The sequence below is a fragment of the Zootoca vivipara genome, chromosome 4 (assembly GCF_963506605.1).
Source record: "Zootoca vivipara chromosome 4, rZooViv1.1, whole genome shotgun sequence".
Lineage (NCBI taxonomy): Eukaryota > Metazoa > Chordata > Lepidosauria > Squamata > Lacertidae > Zootoca > Zootoca vivipara.
Window position 1 is genome coordinate 25901119 of NC_083279.1, and position 17015 is coordinate 25918133.

General features: G+C 41.4%; 1 protein-coding gene across 1 annotated transcript in view; it reads right to left on the reverse strand.

Annotated features, from left to right (window-relative positions):
- Positions 1-2856: 2856 nt before the first annotated feature.
- Positions 2857-17015, reverse strand: part of GCC2 (GRIP and coiled-coil domain containing 2) — a 31991-nt gene continuing 17832 nt past the window's right edge. Inside the window, exons 13-23 of the mRNA XM_035114839.2 lie at positions 16722-16884; positions 16038-16138; positions 15844-15921; positions 14284-14421; positions 12033-12148; positions 11256-11432; positions 10844-11061; positions 9472-9666; positions 8894-9033; positions 6252-6453; positions 2857-5511 (exon numbers count right to left, since the gene is read on the reverse strand). Coding sequence (XP_034970730.2) covers positions 5441-5511; positions 6252-6453; positions 8894-9033; positions 9472-9666; positions 10844-11061; positions 11256-11432; positions 12033-12148; positions 14284-14421; positions 15844-15921; positions 16038-16138; positions 16722-16884 — 1599 coding nt within the window. The 3' untranslated portion in view covers positions 2857-5440. The remainder of the gene's footprint in view (positions 5512-6251; positions 6454-8893; positions 9034-9471; positions 9667-10843; positions 11062-11255; positions 11433-12032; positions 12149-14283; positions 14422-15843; positions 15922-16037; positions 16139-16721; positions 16885-17015) is intronic.

Genomic DNA, 17015 nt, shown 5'->3' on the forward strand with positions numbered 1-17015 from the left:
CACTGTAATGATCTTGACACACAGACATAAAGTTATTGGGAGTAATGTTAGTGAATGCAGATGCCAGCGAAGCCTTCAGATTTCTGGTGCAGATACAGAGTTGAAATGGTAGGTCCAAACAGTTACACTGAGTCTCTTGAGCTTGCCGAATGGAAGGTCGGCGGTTCGAATCCCCTCCGTTGCTTTATCGCTCTATCCCAGCTCCTGCCAACCTAGCAGTTTGAAAGCACACCAGTGCAAGTAGATAAATAGGTACCGCTGTAGCGAGAAGGAAAACGGTGTTTCCGTGTGCTCTGGCACTTGTCATGGTGCCCTGTTGCACTGGTAGCGGTTTAGTCATGCTGGTCACATGACCTGGAAAGTTGTCTGTGGACAAATGGCTTCCTCGGTCTGAAAAGTGAGATGAGCACCTCACCCCGTAGTCGCCTTTGACTGGACTTAACCATCCAGGGGTCCTTTGCCTAACAGTTACACAAATACAGAGGAACAGAAACAGGCATAGGAAAACCCAGTAACAAAAATGCAATTTGATAAAAAGTACTTGGGGCAGTTTTTCTAGGAGAGTTGTCGCAGAAATAGGTCCCAAGTTCTTATGAATAAAGTTTTAAGAATTTCCCTTGACGGCTTTTTTTTCAGATTGGGAACAATATCCATTGTGCAGCTGTTTGCTTCTTCTTCTTCTTCTTCTTCTTCTTCTTCTTCTTCTTCTTCTTCTTCTTCTTCTTCTTCTTCTTCTTCTTCTTCGTCCTGACACCTCAACTCTTTTGCAGCTTAAATTAAAATCCAATCTGAAGGGGGGGGGTCATTTTCTCCTGTCCCCACAAATATACGATTCCAATATTTCTTTGGATTTTTATTCTATTCTTTTGAAGCATGATCCACATCCCATTTATATAATATTGACACACTCGTTGATTTTAAAGAGCTTTTAATCATATGGAAAAATTTCCAGCATGTATTTGGTACATTTCTGGTTCCTGCAAAACCTTGCAAAGCATGAAAACAACACCTAAACCTCCAGAGAATCAGCTATAAATTTCGACATGCCATCATTTACATTTAGTATAATATGTCTCATTGTATATGTAAAAACTGATTTCTTCAGACAGACTCATCTGCGAGTTCCAAAAATAGCTCTCATAAAAGCTGTGTACTGAAGAATGATTTATTATCCTGGGCTATACAAAAATAGGGCAAGATTACATTTAGTATATTGACAAGAGTTATGTCAGTGATCTGTTCGACTTCCTTTTTGATTCATTGCCAAGGTTCTATCTGATCCTTATTAGAGACCGACCCTATGTATTGAATTCAGCCAGCTGGCTTAAGAAATAGCCAGAACATAAGAGATGTGATTTATCATGCCACAGTCTGAGATCTATGCATTCAAATTATGTGTTTACCCAGAAAATTGAATTCTCCAAAGTAGCCTGGTAATTAAATAGTCTTCTATGCTTCCCCCCCATCTGTACTCGCATTTTAAAACAAATTGTTTTAAATGCCGGGTTAGTGTCTAACTAATCACATTACTATCTTGCTGACCATGTGCTATGTAAAGCACGGCAAATTCCTCATACAGTACTCAAAATAAAAAAAACACTTTTTGTTATTCCAATGTAGTACTTTTGCTTTTAAGAGTATTCATTCAAGGCTGCAAGCTGGTACAGGAAGCAAAAATAAATGCTATGCAGTTGTCCCGTGATGGCAGCCTCCAATGTTCTGGTGATGGGTAGGAATTCAGAATAAATTGGGTAGGAAACCTCTGCCCAGTGGCTCACAACTGACACACCAGAGCAGAAAATACCAAGACATATTTCATAAAGTCATCTTTGTCTTGAAACCATTATGTACCCAACTGTCTCCCAAGTCAAACAAGTTATATCCTCTGGTCTAACTGTAGAAATACTACATTCCCTCTTAGCTACAAAGCTAATCCTTTTTAGGCTCTGAACAGTTCATGAGTTATCTGCTCCTGCAGTCACTAGTTGATATTCTTTGCATCTGATGTACTCTGGATTTATCGCTGGTGACTGGAAACTGGAGACAGCATTTAGTAAAAGCCTCATCGGTGCCTTGTATAAGATTATAATACTTCCATGGCTGTAGCTGAATTCATGGAATCATAAGGGACCACTAGGATCATGTAGTCCAACCCCCTGCAATGCAGGAATCTTTTGCCCAACTTGGGGCTTGAACCTACAACCATGAGATTGAGTCTCAAGCTCTACCAACTGAGCTACACCTAATGTACCCAGGAACATAGCTGCCAAGTTATCCCTTTTTTACAGGGATTTTCCCTTATGCTGAATAGGCTTCCTCACGAGAAAAGTGAAAACTTGGCAGCTATGCCCAGGAACTGCCTTTTTGGCAGCTATCTCCCACTCACAGCCAACAATGCAATATCTTCTTTCCGGGCAGGAGTTGATCACGGTGTGGGTTTGCCAAGCGTGCCTTCCTCTTAGCACGTTTCTCCCTTGAATCCTGAGTTCGAGTGTCTTCAAAGCCCATGACACCTTTGGCAAAGGCGGTTCTCCAACTGGAGCGCTCGCAGGCTAGTGTTTCCCAGTTGTCAGTGTTTATACTACATTTTATTTAGATCTGCCTTGAGACCGTCTTTAAACCTCTCTTGTTGACCACCAGCATTACGCTTTCCATTTTTAAGTTCAGAATAGAGTAGTTGCTTTGGAAGACAATCATCAGGCATCCGCACAACATGACCAGTCCAACGAAGTTGATGTTGAAGCCGTGCCTTGGTTTCTGAATGCTTTGGAAGTTGAATGGACTTCCGGAACGCATTCTGTTCAAAAACCAAGGTACGACTGCATAAGGGTTATAAAAACACAATCACTACACACATTTACATTGAAAAGTCATGTTTTGTACTTCTTATTTTAATCAGCATTCACCCTCCACAATCTTTCTTTGTAGTAAAAGGTTACATTGAGAGCAGGAAAACAGTATGTTACATTCATGAGTATAGCATTTTAATTAATATACAATTGAAATTTTCAAAAATAATGAACTATATGCATAATTTATTCACAGTCTGAAACAATAAAAACAGAATTTCAAATGACTTCAAAAAAGAGGAGAAGTTTGTTTTGTCACAGCTGTTAATAACATTGAAAATCGTATCCCTACCTGCAATAAGTAGCGAGCATTCAGTCAAGCTAATGTGAAAACGGTGAAGAAAATGCAGAGACAATTTCCTGCTCAGTTTAAATATCTGAACATACACGGCAGAACATAAACCAAGACATCCAACTCTTAACTATCGCTGTAGGAGCTCACATTAGGGGGGAAATGATATACCACTTACACTGCTGCGGTGAAATAAATTAACGTCCACAGATTTAAAACTTAAAAAAATAAGGCATGGCTGTGCTCTGAAAACAGACTGTTACTAAAGCTGTGCAAAGGTATTTCTAATTAGCTATAGTGAATGGAAATTATGTGTAATTATTGGTGAGAAGCGGTTCGAGTATATCATATGCCTAACAACGGAGCTGGCCGTCCAACTGCTTTCTAAATTAAAGATGGCAGTCAGTGTAGGTGGTAAAATAACTTAAGCTAAGCAGAGTAGCTGTGTTCTCATATTACCCTTTAAGAACAGGTGCACTCATCTGTTTTACTCCTTTGTCTGAAAATGCATGTTACTATCTTTACAGAACATAACAACAACATTTGGGCAACCATATCTTGGCTCAATAAACTGAAATATGGATGGGTCTTTTGTCCATGCGGATAACCCCTTCATATTTCCCTTTCTGCAGGCTGGAATACAAAACAGGAAGCCCTCTTTTAACTTTAATTACACTTGAGACAGAAGCAGCTAGCTACCTCAAGGAGTCAGCCGCTTCTATTCTTTGTAACGCCAGAATGAGCTGACACATAATCAATGAATATCGAATGCATCACACAGACATCAAAGCAGTTTAAAATGAACTTACATGAACTTATGCAGGAACCTTCTCCAGACCTTGCACATTTAAGTCTCAACTCATCTCTCACTTATTAGTAGCAGAGGGAATAACTGGACTTGTAGCATATAGTGGATGGTTGAGCAGATGAATAATGAAGCAGGGCTCACATACCAAGAAAAGAACCCCAAATTTTGGCATGGCTGTTCTGTAAGAAACCTTGTTTTTAATGATAGCTGAAAGCATTTGAAGGGCAAAAAAAGAAGAAGGGTAGAAACACTGCGGGAGAACACGTTACCCAAATTCTCACAATTACCGAGCCTAGTTTTAGAAAGTAATTGTACTGCTTCTAGAATTGTGTTAAGCAGATGTACAAGGCAACGTGAAGTATAGACCCCTTATTAAGTGGTAAAAATGCATCTTTCCTTGGAAGAACTAGCTGGAAATTACACAGACCTGACCCTTTCCAGAGAGCCCTCATCTTCGATGACCACTGACAATTATATTTAGAATTCACAACCTTCAGCAAATTCAATCCTATTTTAGGATCTTCCCTCTCTGTAAATTCGTGAGTAGCATAATCAGTGACGTCAGTGGCTACTTAAGAATCAGTACAATGCATTTCCCTGTCTCTTAATTTAATGAAGTTTTTCTCGTTTCGTTTTTGAAATGTCACGTTTTAAAGCATCTTGTTCTTGATGCTCATTAGCTAATGACTTTAATGCACAATTCAAGAGGGTATATGACACACAGCAAAATCCCGAACACTAGATATTACCTTATTAAGCTTGAGAAATCACTAAATGAGTTTGGCAAGATTCCTAGAATTGAATAAATTGAATGTAGGGCAAACAGCCAGATTTTTTTTTAAAATTTCTGTATGCCCCCTCTTTCCTTCTGAGAGACATAAGCAATTTATAAGCTATGTCTTAAAGTACTTTGATGAGAAAAAGCATGCCTCTGATACTGCTGGTCATTAAAGAAGTGGTGATTTGAACAGCAAAACTGGAAATCACATGGTCAGACCTGTCAACTTGAGTCTTACTGATACTCCCCCCCCCCGATAAATAAAAAAATGAAGATGTCTGCTGAAGTTGGACATCCCAAACCAGAGTTCCAGTGTACAGAAGGTATTTCTCCACGCAATGGGAGAGGGCAGCTCCAGACAGACAGACAGACAGACAGACAGACAGGCAGACACAGACAGACAGACAGACAGACAGACAGGCAGACACACACACACACACAAAATGTGGAGCAGCTCTTTCAGACTGGAGAGCTTAACAGATGTACAAGGCCTCACACACCTGTAGCCAAAGACTGTAAAGGGGAACAAAACAGAATTCGTTGTTCACATGTCTTCTACAATCCTTAGCCAAAAATCAGTTACCTGCTTAAAATGGTCAAAAGAGAAAACGACACAAGCTACCCTGGCTACAGATATATACACTTCATTCTTCGGTGTTGAGATTCTTCCCAGTGCAATCGCAAACTCTGAACGTTTGAACAAACGAGAAGTCTTATCGCAGTCCTGACCAGCTGTGCAAGTACGACGCCCAGCCTGAAGGTTGCGATGTGCTCTCTTCCTCACCTTACGAAAGAAAACAACAACACATCAATCCTTTAAATATGAGCCAATACAGGTTTTCAATCACACAACTAAAAGCATGATTCAAATGGCCAGTGTATTAATTGTGCCTTAAAATGTGGATTTCGAACCTGACTTGAGTCAGAAGCTACCCGTACAAAAAGTATAGTTAAGCAAGAATCGGCCATGGAACACTTTTTTGCAGGCTCTAGGAATGACAGAATCATAGACGTAGAATCACAGAATTGTAGTTGGAAGGGGTCCCCAAGGGTCATCTAGTCCCACCCCCTGTAATGCAGGAATCTTCTGCCCAACGTGGAGCTCCAGCCCACTACCCTGAGAGTCTCATGTTCTACCAACTCAGCCATGTATAGTATAGCCATGTTAGTATTATTTTCAGATTGAAAGTCGTGTTCAGCATATTGCTTGAATATGCAACCCCCCCAAAAAAAAACCTGCTCTGGGAAGAAAAATGACTCATAGATTTTCTAGTTACATGTTATAGTTTACATTGAAATGGTCACTGGTAACTTGTTTCTTAGATGTTGGGAGTTTAAATTTTATAAAGCCACTCTGCGCCCTTGCAGTTCTGACTGTATGCATGTCCTTGCAGATGGGAGGAGAGCCATATTTCTTTCAATTTCTATCTTGCTGCAAGCTCGCCACCAACAGCAACTGTCCCACGTCCCTTCCTCTGATAACACCAGTAGCAAAATACAAACAAAAACAAAAGCTTAATGTACCCTGAGCTATCGCAACCAGCCTTCCTTTTTCTTCTGGACTCAGCTGCAGCATGGTGTCTATGACCGGAAGAAGCCTCTCTCTTTCACTGCCCGATTTTAGGAAAATAAACTGGAGCAGAACATTCTTCAGATATTCCAGATTAGCAGCGGATTTTTCTCGCTCTTGGTTCCTTTCCAATCGCCTTATTTCACTTTTAAGAAGCTAGAGAGGAAAATCAAAGAAAGATCTCTTAAGATACCGACAGGGCACCCTTGTGACACATTAAGACAAATGGCACAAGGAAAAGGTATGGGCACTTCTGCACCGATCTAAGTTCCCAGGAAGACTGAACGTGGCATGAAAGCATGCCGTGATACACTTAACAGAATATAACGTATGCCAGTTCACACTGCTAAATTGCTTCAACATGATCACATATGCTGTTATACCAGTGAATAAAGGAAAGAATATTTTCCTTACCTTATGAACCACCCTGAACTTTGCGATCATCATCTGAGGCCCTTCTTTCGGTGCACCCTCCACAGGAGGTTTGGAGGCTGGTAACACAAGTGGAATGCTCTCCACAGAGTGGTATGCCTGGCACCATCCTTGTTTAGTTTTAGGCATGAAGCAAATATTTCTCTACCCCACCCTGCACCTTTAGACTTTGAACTGAAGGATACTGTGGCCTCTTAGCTGGGTAGGATTTCCAGACATGCCTTTTTATTAACAGTGCTTTCTAGTATTTTATTTGAATTGTTGCGCTCTTAGGTTTTCATTGTTGTTTGTAATTGGTTCAATGAAAATCGCTTTGAGTTACCTTCTTAAGAAAAGCAACTAACCAACACAATAAAAAACAAACAGACTGGGTTGTGCAAAGTGGTTGAATGAACAACCCCTGCATGTTTGTCTATATAATAGAACAACAACAACAACATATTATTTATACTCCGCCCATCTGGATGGGTTTGGGTGGCTACCAACAATATACAGTGGTACCTTGGTTTGCAACCGCTTCGGATTGCAACCGTTTTAGATTACAACCACATCAAACCCGGAAGTGTGTGTCCCTTTTTTTTGGATTACAACCCTTTTTTTTTATTACAACCAATTTTGGGGGGGAGGTCCCACTGGTGAAAGTACGCCTTGGGTTACAACCTGTTTTGGTTTACAACCAGACCTCCAGAACGGATTATGGTTGTAAACCAAGGTACCACTGTATTAAAAACACAATAAAACATCAAACATTAAAAACTTTCCTAAACAGGGCTGCCTTCAAAAAGTTAGATACTGTAGTTGTTTATTTCCTTGATATCTGATGAGAGGGTGTTCCACAGGGCAGGTGCCACTACTGAGAAGGCCCTCTGTCTGGTTCCCTGCAACCTCACTTCTCGCAGTGAAGGAACCGCCAGAAAGCCCTCGGCGCTGGACCTCAGTGTCTGGGCTAAACGATAGGGGTGGAACTGCTCCTCTAGGTATACTGGGCCGAGGCCGTTTAGCGTTTTAAAGGTCAGTACCAACACTTTGAATTGTGCACAGAAACGTACTGGGAGCCAATGTAGGTCTTTCAGGTGTTATATGGTCTCATCAGCCGCTCCCAGTCACTAGTCTAGCTGTCTAGCAGTGGCAATCATGGGCACACCCTATTTCAGATTAACCGTTTCCCATGTAGTGATGCACCCGCGTGTGAGACCACAAGGAGGAACTCAGCAGCATGAACTGGCTCTCAGATGCACTGAAACCAGCATAAGAAAGACACTGAGAATCTGGGTGAGAGAGAGGAGGCTGGAGAAAGCCTCCAATAAAGTAGTTGCTATAGCTTCTCCTAGTAGTGGCATCCCCTTCCAACAGTGTTTTGAGGGGTTGTGGGCAAGCAGGAACTCCCATAGGCAGTCAGGAAGCTATGAACACAGGCTCCCCACATCCCGGCTTCAGGAAATTTAAAGGGGTTAGCAGTCTCAAAAGTATCTGTTGGTATACGGGACACAGTCAACCTCTTTTTGAGGGTCCCTCTCCTCTTTGGTATTTCACACTTCTCATCACTGAGTCAATAGCAGTCACTGAAGCTCTCAAGCTTCTGCTTGCAAGCAGAGCTTGACTCAAGCGTGTCCCATGTCCGACTCTTTCTAATCACTTATGGAACTGTGCACCAGGAAACTGACTGTGTAAAAATGCTTTCCTCCGGCGACAGTGATTGAGTCTCCTCCCCTCCTCCCAACAACTGCTTCACATTTCACTGTGTTCTCGCTGACAGGCAACTGACATTCTTAGCTGTCAAAATTCTATTCTGCTAATTTCCAGTTCCTGATTTTCCTAGACCTTTGAGACTCTCGGGAGGCCTCCCTCCTACTTCATATTCTGCCTTTTTAACACTCCATTAGCCTACGTTCATTCACATTGCCTGACATTGCCTGACTCCTTTTCCTACGGAAGAACCAAAAACTGTTAATAGGAGATTCCATTCTGTGAGAATTTGTTAGTCCTCACGATCACAAAGGTGGGGAAGACAGTATTTCCATGAGCTGATGGGGAGAAGCTGGCAAGTTGTGGGAATGAGAATAGCCCTGAGTTCACATAACCGCAGAAGGATTTTTAGACTTTGCAAACAAATACTGAGGCACCATGCAGTTCACCAGAGCTTGGTAAGGGTATGCCTGCTAACCTTTATTTGCTCCATGAGGATTACATTGGTGGCTTCTGATTCGCGCAGCAGTCCATTTAAGTGATCCGCACTCTTCGACGTGGTGTTCAGCTTCTGCACCAACTCTTCTTTGGTGAGTTCTGCTTCCCAGTGTGGAGCTTCTAAAATGGTTGACAATAAGCCAGTTTCAAATGTGATTGATGCTTCTACTATTTCTTACGGCTGCAAGGTGTGTATATGTCAAGAGGAATGCAGGTTAAACAGGTTATGTGCATGGCAACCGGTGAAAGTGCATGTTCGCCAGGTTTCATGAAGAACATGCGCATACGTTTTTCGTAAACGTGCTGCCATGGGATCCTGTCACAATACACAGAATCTTCAACAGGCCTTGAAGAATGTGCATCTCTAGGCTGAATTTGACATTCCCTAGGCCCTATGCACATCATCATGGCTCATGAAGAGGGCTAAACATGAAGAAAGTATGACAGACCTCAATGCAACATTAAAAAAGTTGTACAACTCATACAAAGTTCTGTATTGTGCCCAAAACAAAAGTTTAAAATAGAAACTGCACCAATGGATGACCAAGCCTTCCTTACCAAATTTTGCATCAGGGGTATTAAGAAGCTGTTCCAACGATGGCATGTAAGTGCTGGCAGAAGATACAGACTCTGTGTCAGTGGTTTCCATTCCTTCGCCCTCCTCCCTGGTGATAGCGTGGACATCGAGAAGAGGAAGGTCAGTGCTCCTCCGCTCTCGCAAGTTCTTTGCTGGTAGGTTGGATGGAGCAGAACCTGGAAAAATAAGCCATTATAAAGCAATCCCAAGACAAAGCAAAGCAAAACATCTGGAAGGAAATTACCTAAACATTGTTAACAGCCAATATTTTTTAAAAGTACCAAAAGACACACTGCTGTACAACATAGAAATGCCCCAATATAACATTGATTCGTTCCTGAAGCAGAATATCTAATCCAGGGGTCAGCAAACTTTTTCAGCAGGGGGCCGGTCCACTGTCCCTCAGACCTTGTGGGGGGCCAGACTATATTTTTTTTGGGGGGGGGGAAATGAACGAATTCCTATGCCCCACAAATAACCCAGAGATGCATTTTAAATAAAAGCATACATTCTACTTAGGGTTGCCAGACTCAACAGAGGACAGGACTTCTGTGCCTTTAATTGCCCTGGTCTCTTTTGAGTCTGGAAACCTTAAAGAGAAACCAGCAGACCCTTTGTTTAATTTCCAAGCAAAGGGTCTGCTGGTTTCTCTTTAAGGTTTCCAGACTCAAAAGAGAGCAGGGCAATTAAAGGCACAGAAGTCCTGTCCACTATTGAATCTGGCAACCCTAATTCTACTCATGTAAAAACACCAGGCAGGCCGCACAAATAACCCAGAGATGCATTTTAAATAAAAGGACATATTCTACTCATGTAAAAACACGCCGATTCCCGGACCATCCGCGGGCCGGATTTAGAAGGTGATTGGGCCGGATCTGCCCCCCGGGCCTTAGTTTGCCTACCCATGACCTAATCCCTATCCACCTGGATACAAAAACAGTAACAGAGGTGGTTTTAGGGAAGCTCCTACAAGCACTTGCTCAGCTACAGGAAGGAGGTGGGAGCCCTCACACCTCCGCACAGCATGAGGCCTGGAGGAGGGGGAAATTTTGGACTAGGTCAGGGTGCCGTAATACCAAAGTCCGCCCCTGATAGTAGTAAGAGCAAAACGGTTTGGCTCTGCAGAGGTGCCCCCCCCAAAAAATCCCCCTCTGCTACCATCCTGACAGGAAAACTTGTCCTGCTACAGGACATTATGTAATAAGAGATTTGAGTCAGTGACAGAATTGGCAATTCACCTTAAATGAAGCTGGGGAGTAGAGTCCTAAGTGGAGTTTATTCGACAAGCACAGAAACAGTTGCTAGGTGAGCTCAGCTGAGCATTATTCCTTCAGTGAGTATCAGATTACTTACTTTTGGTGTTTGGCTCGCTTTTGAGTTGAAAAAGCTGGGTTTCTACTTTGGACAGCTGCTGCTGCAAGGTCTCCACAGTCTTCCTGTGCTCTTCTTGCAGGTGCCGGACTTGATCGCGGAAACTGTTGCGAAGAGCTTCATTCTGGGCTGTCAGCTGGCTGACAATCTGCGCGTGCTCCGACTTCATCACCATGTTTTCAGACTGGATTGTGCAGAGCCTACCCAGCCAAAGAATGTCCATGTCAGCTAAACAAGGAACTGTTAATGATGTCTCAAACTTGGGGGGGGGGGGACAGGAAGAATTTATTGAAACATCTTCCCACCATAGGAACACCTAAGGCATGGAGGCTTTTAGCTCCAAAGATCTGCTTGGGCACAAAATTCAAAGATGAAAGAAGGTGTAGAAACGTACTTTTCTCGGAGCTCTGCTTCCTTTGCCACAGTCTCTTGAAGAATTTTATTGTGCCTTTCCAGCAGAGTGTCATGTTCAGACTGCAGTGACTGAAGCTCAGTTATATTCATTTGTAAGTTATGCTGAGTGTCTTGCAATTTGATCTTCAGTTGGTCTATTATATTTTCCATGTGTTCTCTAAAGAAAAGGAAAACACACCACTAAACACTGCAAGCGGGTACCTTTTCCTGAACCTTCAAGTTTACCTTCCTAAATCACAAAAAAATGGAATTCTTCTGTGCTTTGTTAGTCTTCTATGACTGTATCTACATGGTTCCAAATCCATAACAGAATTGAAGAATGTCAGGCTGAAAGAAGTGATGAAGGGATCTGAATTTCATCATACACATCCAAATCAAATCAAACTTTTGTACTTTGGAACAAGCGGAACTCCACAAACAAGAGCATGGAAGTTTGCCACATTGTATGGCTGCTGGATGCTAAATGGACTGGAGAATTACAAGCAGGATCACAATGACTGCATCAGAGGAGAGGGAAGTTAAATAGAGGTATATTTTAGTGTTACGTCTGAATCAGATAAATATTAAGTGTACTATGAACCTTTTTTTGTCTCTATTTCCACTTGGTACTAAGTAAGATTCTAGATCTACTTTGCAAATACACTGAGGCAATCTGTGAACTGAGAAACTTTGAGCCCTAATATTAACAAACGCCCTGAGAATGGAATTTTGATTTAAACCAGCATCCACCAAAGCCTTCCAGCCACGCAACACTTACCTTTCTTGCTTGGTCACATCCGCTTCAGAGTGAGAAGACTTATTCTTCTGTTTTAAAACATTATGAACGCGGACTTTGTAGCTTTCAAATTCGGAGGTTACAGCAGAGTATTCTGCCTGCAATGACATATGGGGGCTGAAGGTTATTTCAATTTGCATAAGGAACAAAACCTAAAGAGTTACTTATGATGCACACACTTCTTCTTCTTTAATTAGAGAAATATTACACCCCTCTCTCGAGCTTCACAGGATAATCTGTTCTTAAACCATGACAGTAAAAAAAACCCCACCACTTTTGTTTCAAAGGCACATCATTTGTAGCTTCAATATACAAATTTAATGCATGACCAATGTGACGAATGTCCTCCCTCTCTATTACTAAAAATGCGACACAGGAATCCACGGGTGAAACCACCCTCCCTCTTCTTCTGCCGCCTTAAAATAAACCCCTTTTTACTTGTGGGTTTCTTAGTAAAGAGAGTCTTCCAGCTTACGTGGCCTGGTATCTCGAGAAACTCTAGGCTGTTTGACGGAATAACCTCTTGCCTACAGTAAAGGGTCTCACTCAGTTTGATTCCCCACTGCAAAAGTTTGCCCTTTCCACTCTGGCAACTTCGTGGCACCCCAGGTTATCCTCCTAAGCCTCCTCAGTGTAACTCTAAGACACAAACTGTCGCCTCTATTCCTGAGGTAAGTTTTGTCCTCTATTGCAGTGTTTCTCAACCAGTGTGCCTCCAGATGTTTTGGGACTACAACTCCCATCATTCCTGACCACTGGTCTTGCTAGCTAGGGATGATGGGAGTTGTAGTCCCAAAACATCTGGAGGCACACTGGTTGAGAAACACTGCTCTATTGAGCCACCACTTCTGTGAGTTCTGATACCCAGCTGGAACAATAATGACGATTCTTCTTGGCACAAAAGAGATGAATTTTATTATCTTAAAAACATAGGTGTTTCTTTAACGTTTCATGTGTTTATCCGCTTTGTTTCAGTTGTACAATAACTCTGTCAAACATTTAACATCAAGCTTTCCTAAACCTCATCTAAACCACCACTATCCTGGCCTCTCAACTTTATTCTTCACATCTCATCACCTCCCTCTCCCTCTCCCTAACTGACCAAACCGCTCCTCTCTCCTTTTGAACTGGGAACAGTCCCGCCCCCATCAGAATGTTATGTCAGTCAGGCTGGAGGTGGATTAACTCTTTTCCAGCCAGGTAGGAATAACTATTTCAAAACTGTGTCAATCCGTTACAACCAAGTGCAATGCTATTTTGTAATCTAAGTGTAACCAACGACAACCAATAACAATTACAATGCAAGCCAGGGGCAGAAACCTCAGAAGCCACGCTTCTGTTCCATGACACATCCTGCCATCACAACCCAGTCCCCTCCTACACACACATCAATCACACACCTAGTTATAACTGACACGGATTCTGAGTCATTCTGCTTTGTAAAAGCAACCAAAAAGATAGATAATTCTACGTTCAATTTGGAAGTCTGCTGAAGAGCATGCAAAAAACATTGCCCAGAAAGCAAAAACATCAATCATTTATCTTTGTGCAATAAACACAAAGGGGTGTGTGTGTGTGCAAGCAGTACACATGTTCTTTGCAACTGAGTGAAAACTCTTTGTAACTTGATTCCTCTTCCTGCTCCCCAAAATATCCTTATGGGAAATACAGCTTTTTCCACTCCACTCCATCTGTTACCAAGTACAAATCCCAACTTTCGCCAGCTTGGGTATTCTAAATGCAGCTGAATTGCCTTCTATACAATCAGATTAATTTAACCTGTATATCGCAAAGCCTAAAATAATATCTATATACATACTGTGGTGCTTAGCATCTCTAACTGTAGCCTCCTTGCAATCAGTCAGACTTTTCTTTTTTTATGCTGCATTTGTATCTATGACATAGCAACACTGGGAAAGTCTACCAGTCATGGATATATGGCAAAACAGAAAGAAAAGTAAGATACCAAACAGTTTTGCTCATAGGGAAAGATGACGAATTAAGTAATTCTCCTAAAAGAACTGTTGCATGCCATGGTGAGCATTTGGCCTTCTGAACTAAGATTGACTTTAATAAAACAAAGCTAGGCATTTGAATAATTCATTTTTCAAAAGAACTGAATGTCAGACAGCACCTCCCAACCTCTAAGCAACTACTAAGATGCTTACTGAATGTTTTCATAGAGGAGCCATTCCTTAGGAATTGGAATCCCTCCTCCACAAGAAGAAAATACCTTTGCCGTACTACATTCCTCTTGAAGAGCTGCTAATTTCTGCTGATAAGTACTCTGAACCCTCTGGTGTTGCTCCAGTGAAGTCCGCAGGTGTTCCTGTATCCTGTGCTTTTCTGAGGTTATATCAGCCAACTGAATCTGTAAAAGGACATTCACAGATCCAAAAGATTTGAATTTAGCTGTCGACACTGGTGTTTTCTCATTAAAAGAAAACTTATTGCTACAAGTTTCCATTCTGGTAATAAGGAATAACGGTAATAAGGAATATCAAATTGACAAAAATCGAAGCTTCCAACAACCCTCTGGAACAATTTTGGTGGCACAGGAATACATTTACTTTGCTTTTTCACTCTTTTCCATAGCAAAAGTGTTCCACTTAGTGGCTTAGGTCTAGTTGTTGCAAAAGAGTTGCAAAACAACTGTTTTGTTGCTAAATTTGAAGCTATGTAAATAGTCAAATGTTTAACAAGTGGCATGAAGCGAGGAATTCAAGTACTGTAGTTGCAATTAACCAAGAGCTACTTCTTGTAAAAACATCCTTACACAGAACATTGGATGTAAAAACTGTGTATGTCTATTTTGTCATGGAATTTATAGCCTGGAATTCCTGCAGCTTCCAAAAAACGTATTCACGTGGAGAAAAAATGAGATACACCATTTTGGTCAAAGACTTTACTCGTACTGTATGTGACATTGTATATTTCTCACTGCACTCATGTAGGGAAAACATGAAATGGATACAACATTGACCACTAAACCTAGTGGCGTGGCGTGAGTGGAGATCGGATGCAGCGTGGCATTGGCAATCCAATTTACAAGCTGCTTTTAATTTTATTAAAAGGAATATATTTGGAACAATCCCGTCAAGCACTTTGGGGCCCCACACTGATTTCAATAGTTGTCCGCACACGCATAACTCTCTTCACTGAAATCAACAGGACTTTAAAAGGCTCAGTCTTGATTGGATTGTGCCCAGTTTTTTTTATTCTCAGACTTGAAATCTATCCGGGGCATTGGGGTGGGACTGGGTACAGAAAACATCTACAATGACATCCAGATCCAAAAGCATGTACAGTGGTACCTCGCAAGACGAATGCCTCGCGCAACAAAAAACTTGCAAGATGAAAGCGTTTTGCGATGTTTTCGGCGCTTCGCAAGACGAAGTTTTCTATGGCCGCACTTTGCAAGACGAAAATCTCGCTAGACGAAGCGACTCGCGGAACAAATTACTTTCGTCTTGCGAGGCACCACTGTAATAGCAGTATGTACACAACTACTCCAAAGTAACACCACCGAACTCAGTGGTCCTTATTCTGGAAACTGAGTCTAAGAGTGCATCCTTAGTAAGGTTTTGTTGATTTCAATGCAACTTATTTGTAAATACGTAACAGCAGAATGCCATCTTGAAAAATGTAGTATTTCAAGGAGATAACATGTATGATAGCAACTGATTGCAGTTACGGTTTTTAACATACAGCTTTACGGTAGCTACCACTCTGGGGGAGGTGCAACATTGTGCATCTCACTACTTTTTTTGGGGGGGGAGGGGAAAGGTCTTGCCTTATAAACTTCAACTTGCTGCTGACTTGCTTCCAACTCCCCTTTTAAAGATGCTTGAAGTCTCAGAAGTTCATTTCCCTGCAAAACAAGAGCATCTTGAATAATTTAGCACTATGGTGCAGAAGAGCAAAATGAAGCTGCATCATTATTACTTCGTCAGAAGACAGAACAAATTAGAAAGCATAGGCACTTACTGCTTGCTTTGAGTCGGCCAGTTCCTTTTTCGTTTTCACCAGCAGCTGTTTGATCTTTGTGTTTTTCCCCTCATACTCTTGTACAGAATTCTGGAATGATTCTAGTGAGCAAGGTAAGTGTTGAAGGTAATTTATTCAGAAAGCAAGCAGCAGAACTTTCAATGAAATTCTTCCAGATTTTCTATAAAGGCTTGGAAAGAAGGAATGAAGTTTCCTTCTTGCTCCTTGATTTAAACTTTCCACTAGAATTAAAACTATACCAGAATGTTGCAGTTTTCACTTTAAAATACTGTTTTCAGATAAGAAATGTTTTAAACCCAACTAAAAATCTAGACACCATTTTAGAAGAAATATAGTAAATGAACAGCTATAAAGATTTATCATCGACGTGAAAAAATATTTCTAAGGTTTGTTGGCTTTTCCAACCTACTGAACTTTAAAGATTTGTGAAGTGGCATATACTGCCACTGATTTGTAAATACTATGACACTTTGTTAACCCTAACAAAATAATTTTCTTGCAAAGTTATTCCTATCTACTGGATAAGAGGCCATTGACCTCTGTTTGGAGGATGTAGATTCTCTGCTATTCTGAGGCATACCTATAAAAAAAAACCCTCTTACTGTACTGAAACATCCACAAAAACTTATTTAGACACAAGAAGGAGTTGAGTGCGCTACTCACTGATTTCTTCCTGCAGAGTCTCTTGCTTCTGCTTCTGAATTTTAATCTCTTGCTCAAGGTCTTCAATTCTGCTGCTTTTGTCAGTAATCTTTTGATTAAGTTCTTTTACACAACGCTCATAATCAGCCATTTCCATGTCCATCACTGTACTCTTATGTGCATCCTGTAGGTTTACAAACACACGGCACCTGCAAGTTTTAACTTTTACCGCTGCTTTGGCTGGTCCCGTAGACCAAACATTTATTATTTAGCCCCCTTTAACATGCCATGGAATACTGAAATAAAAAAAACCCA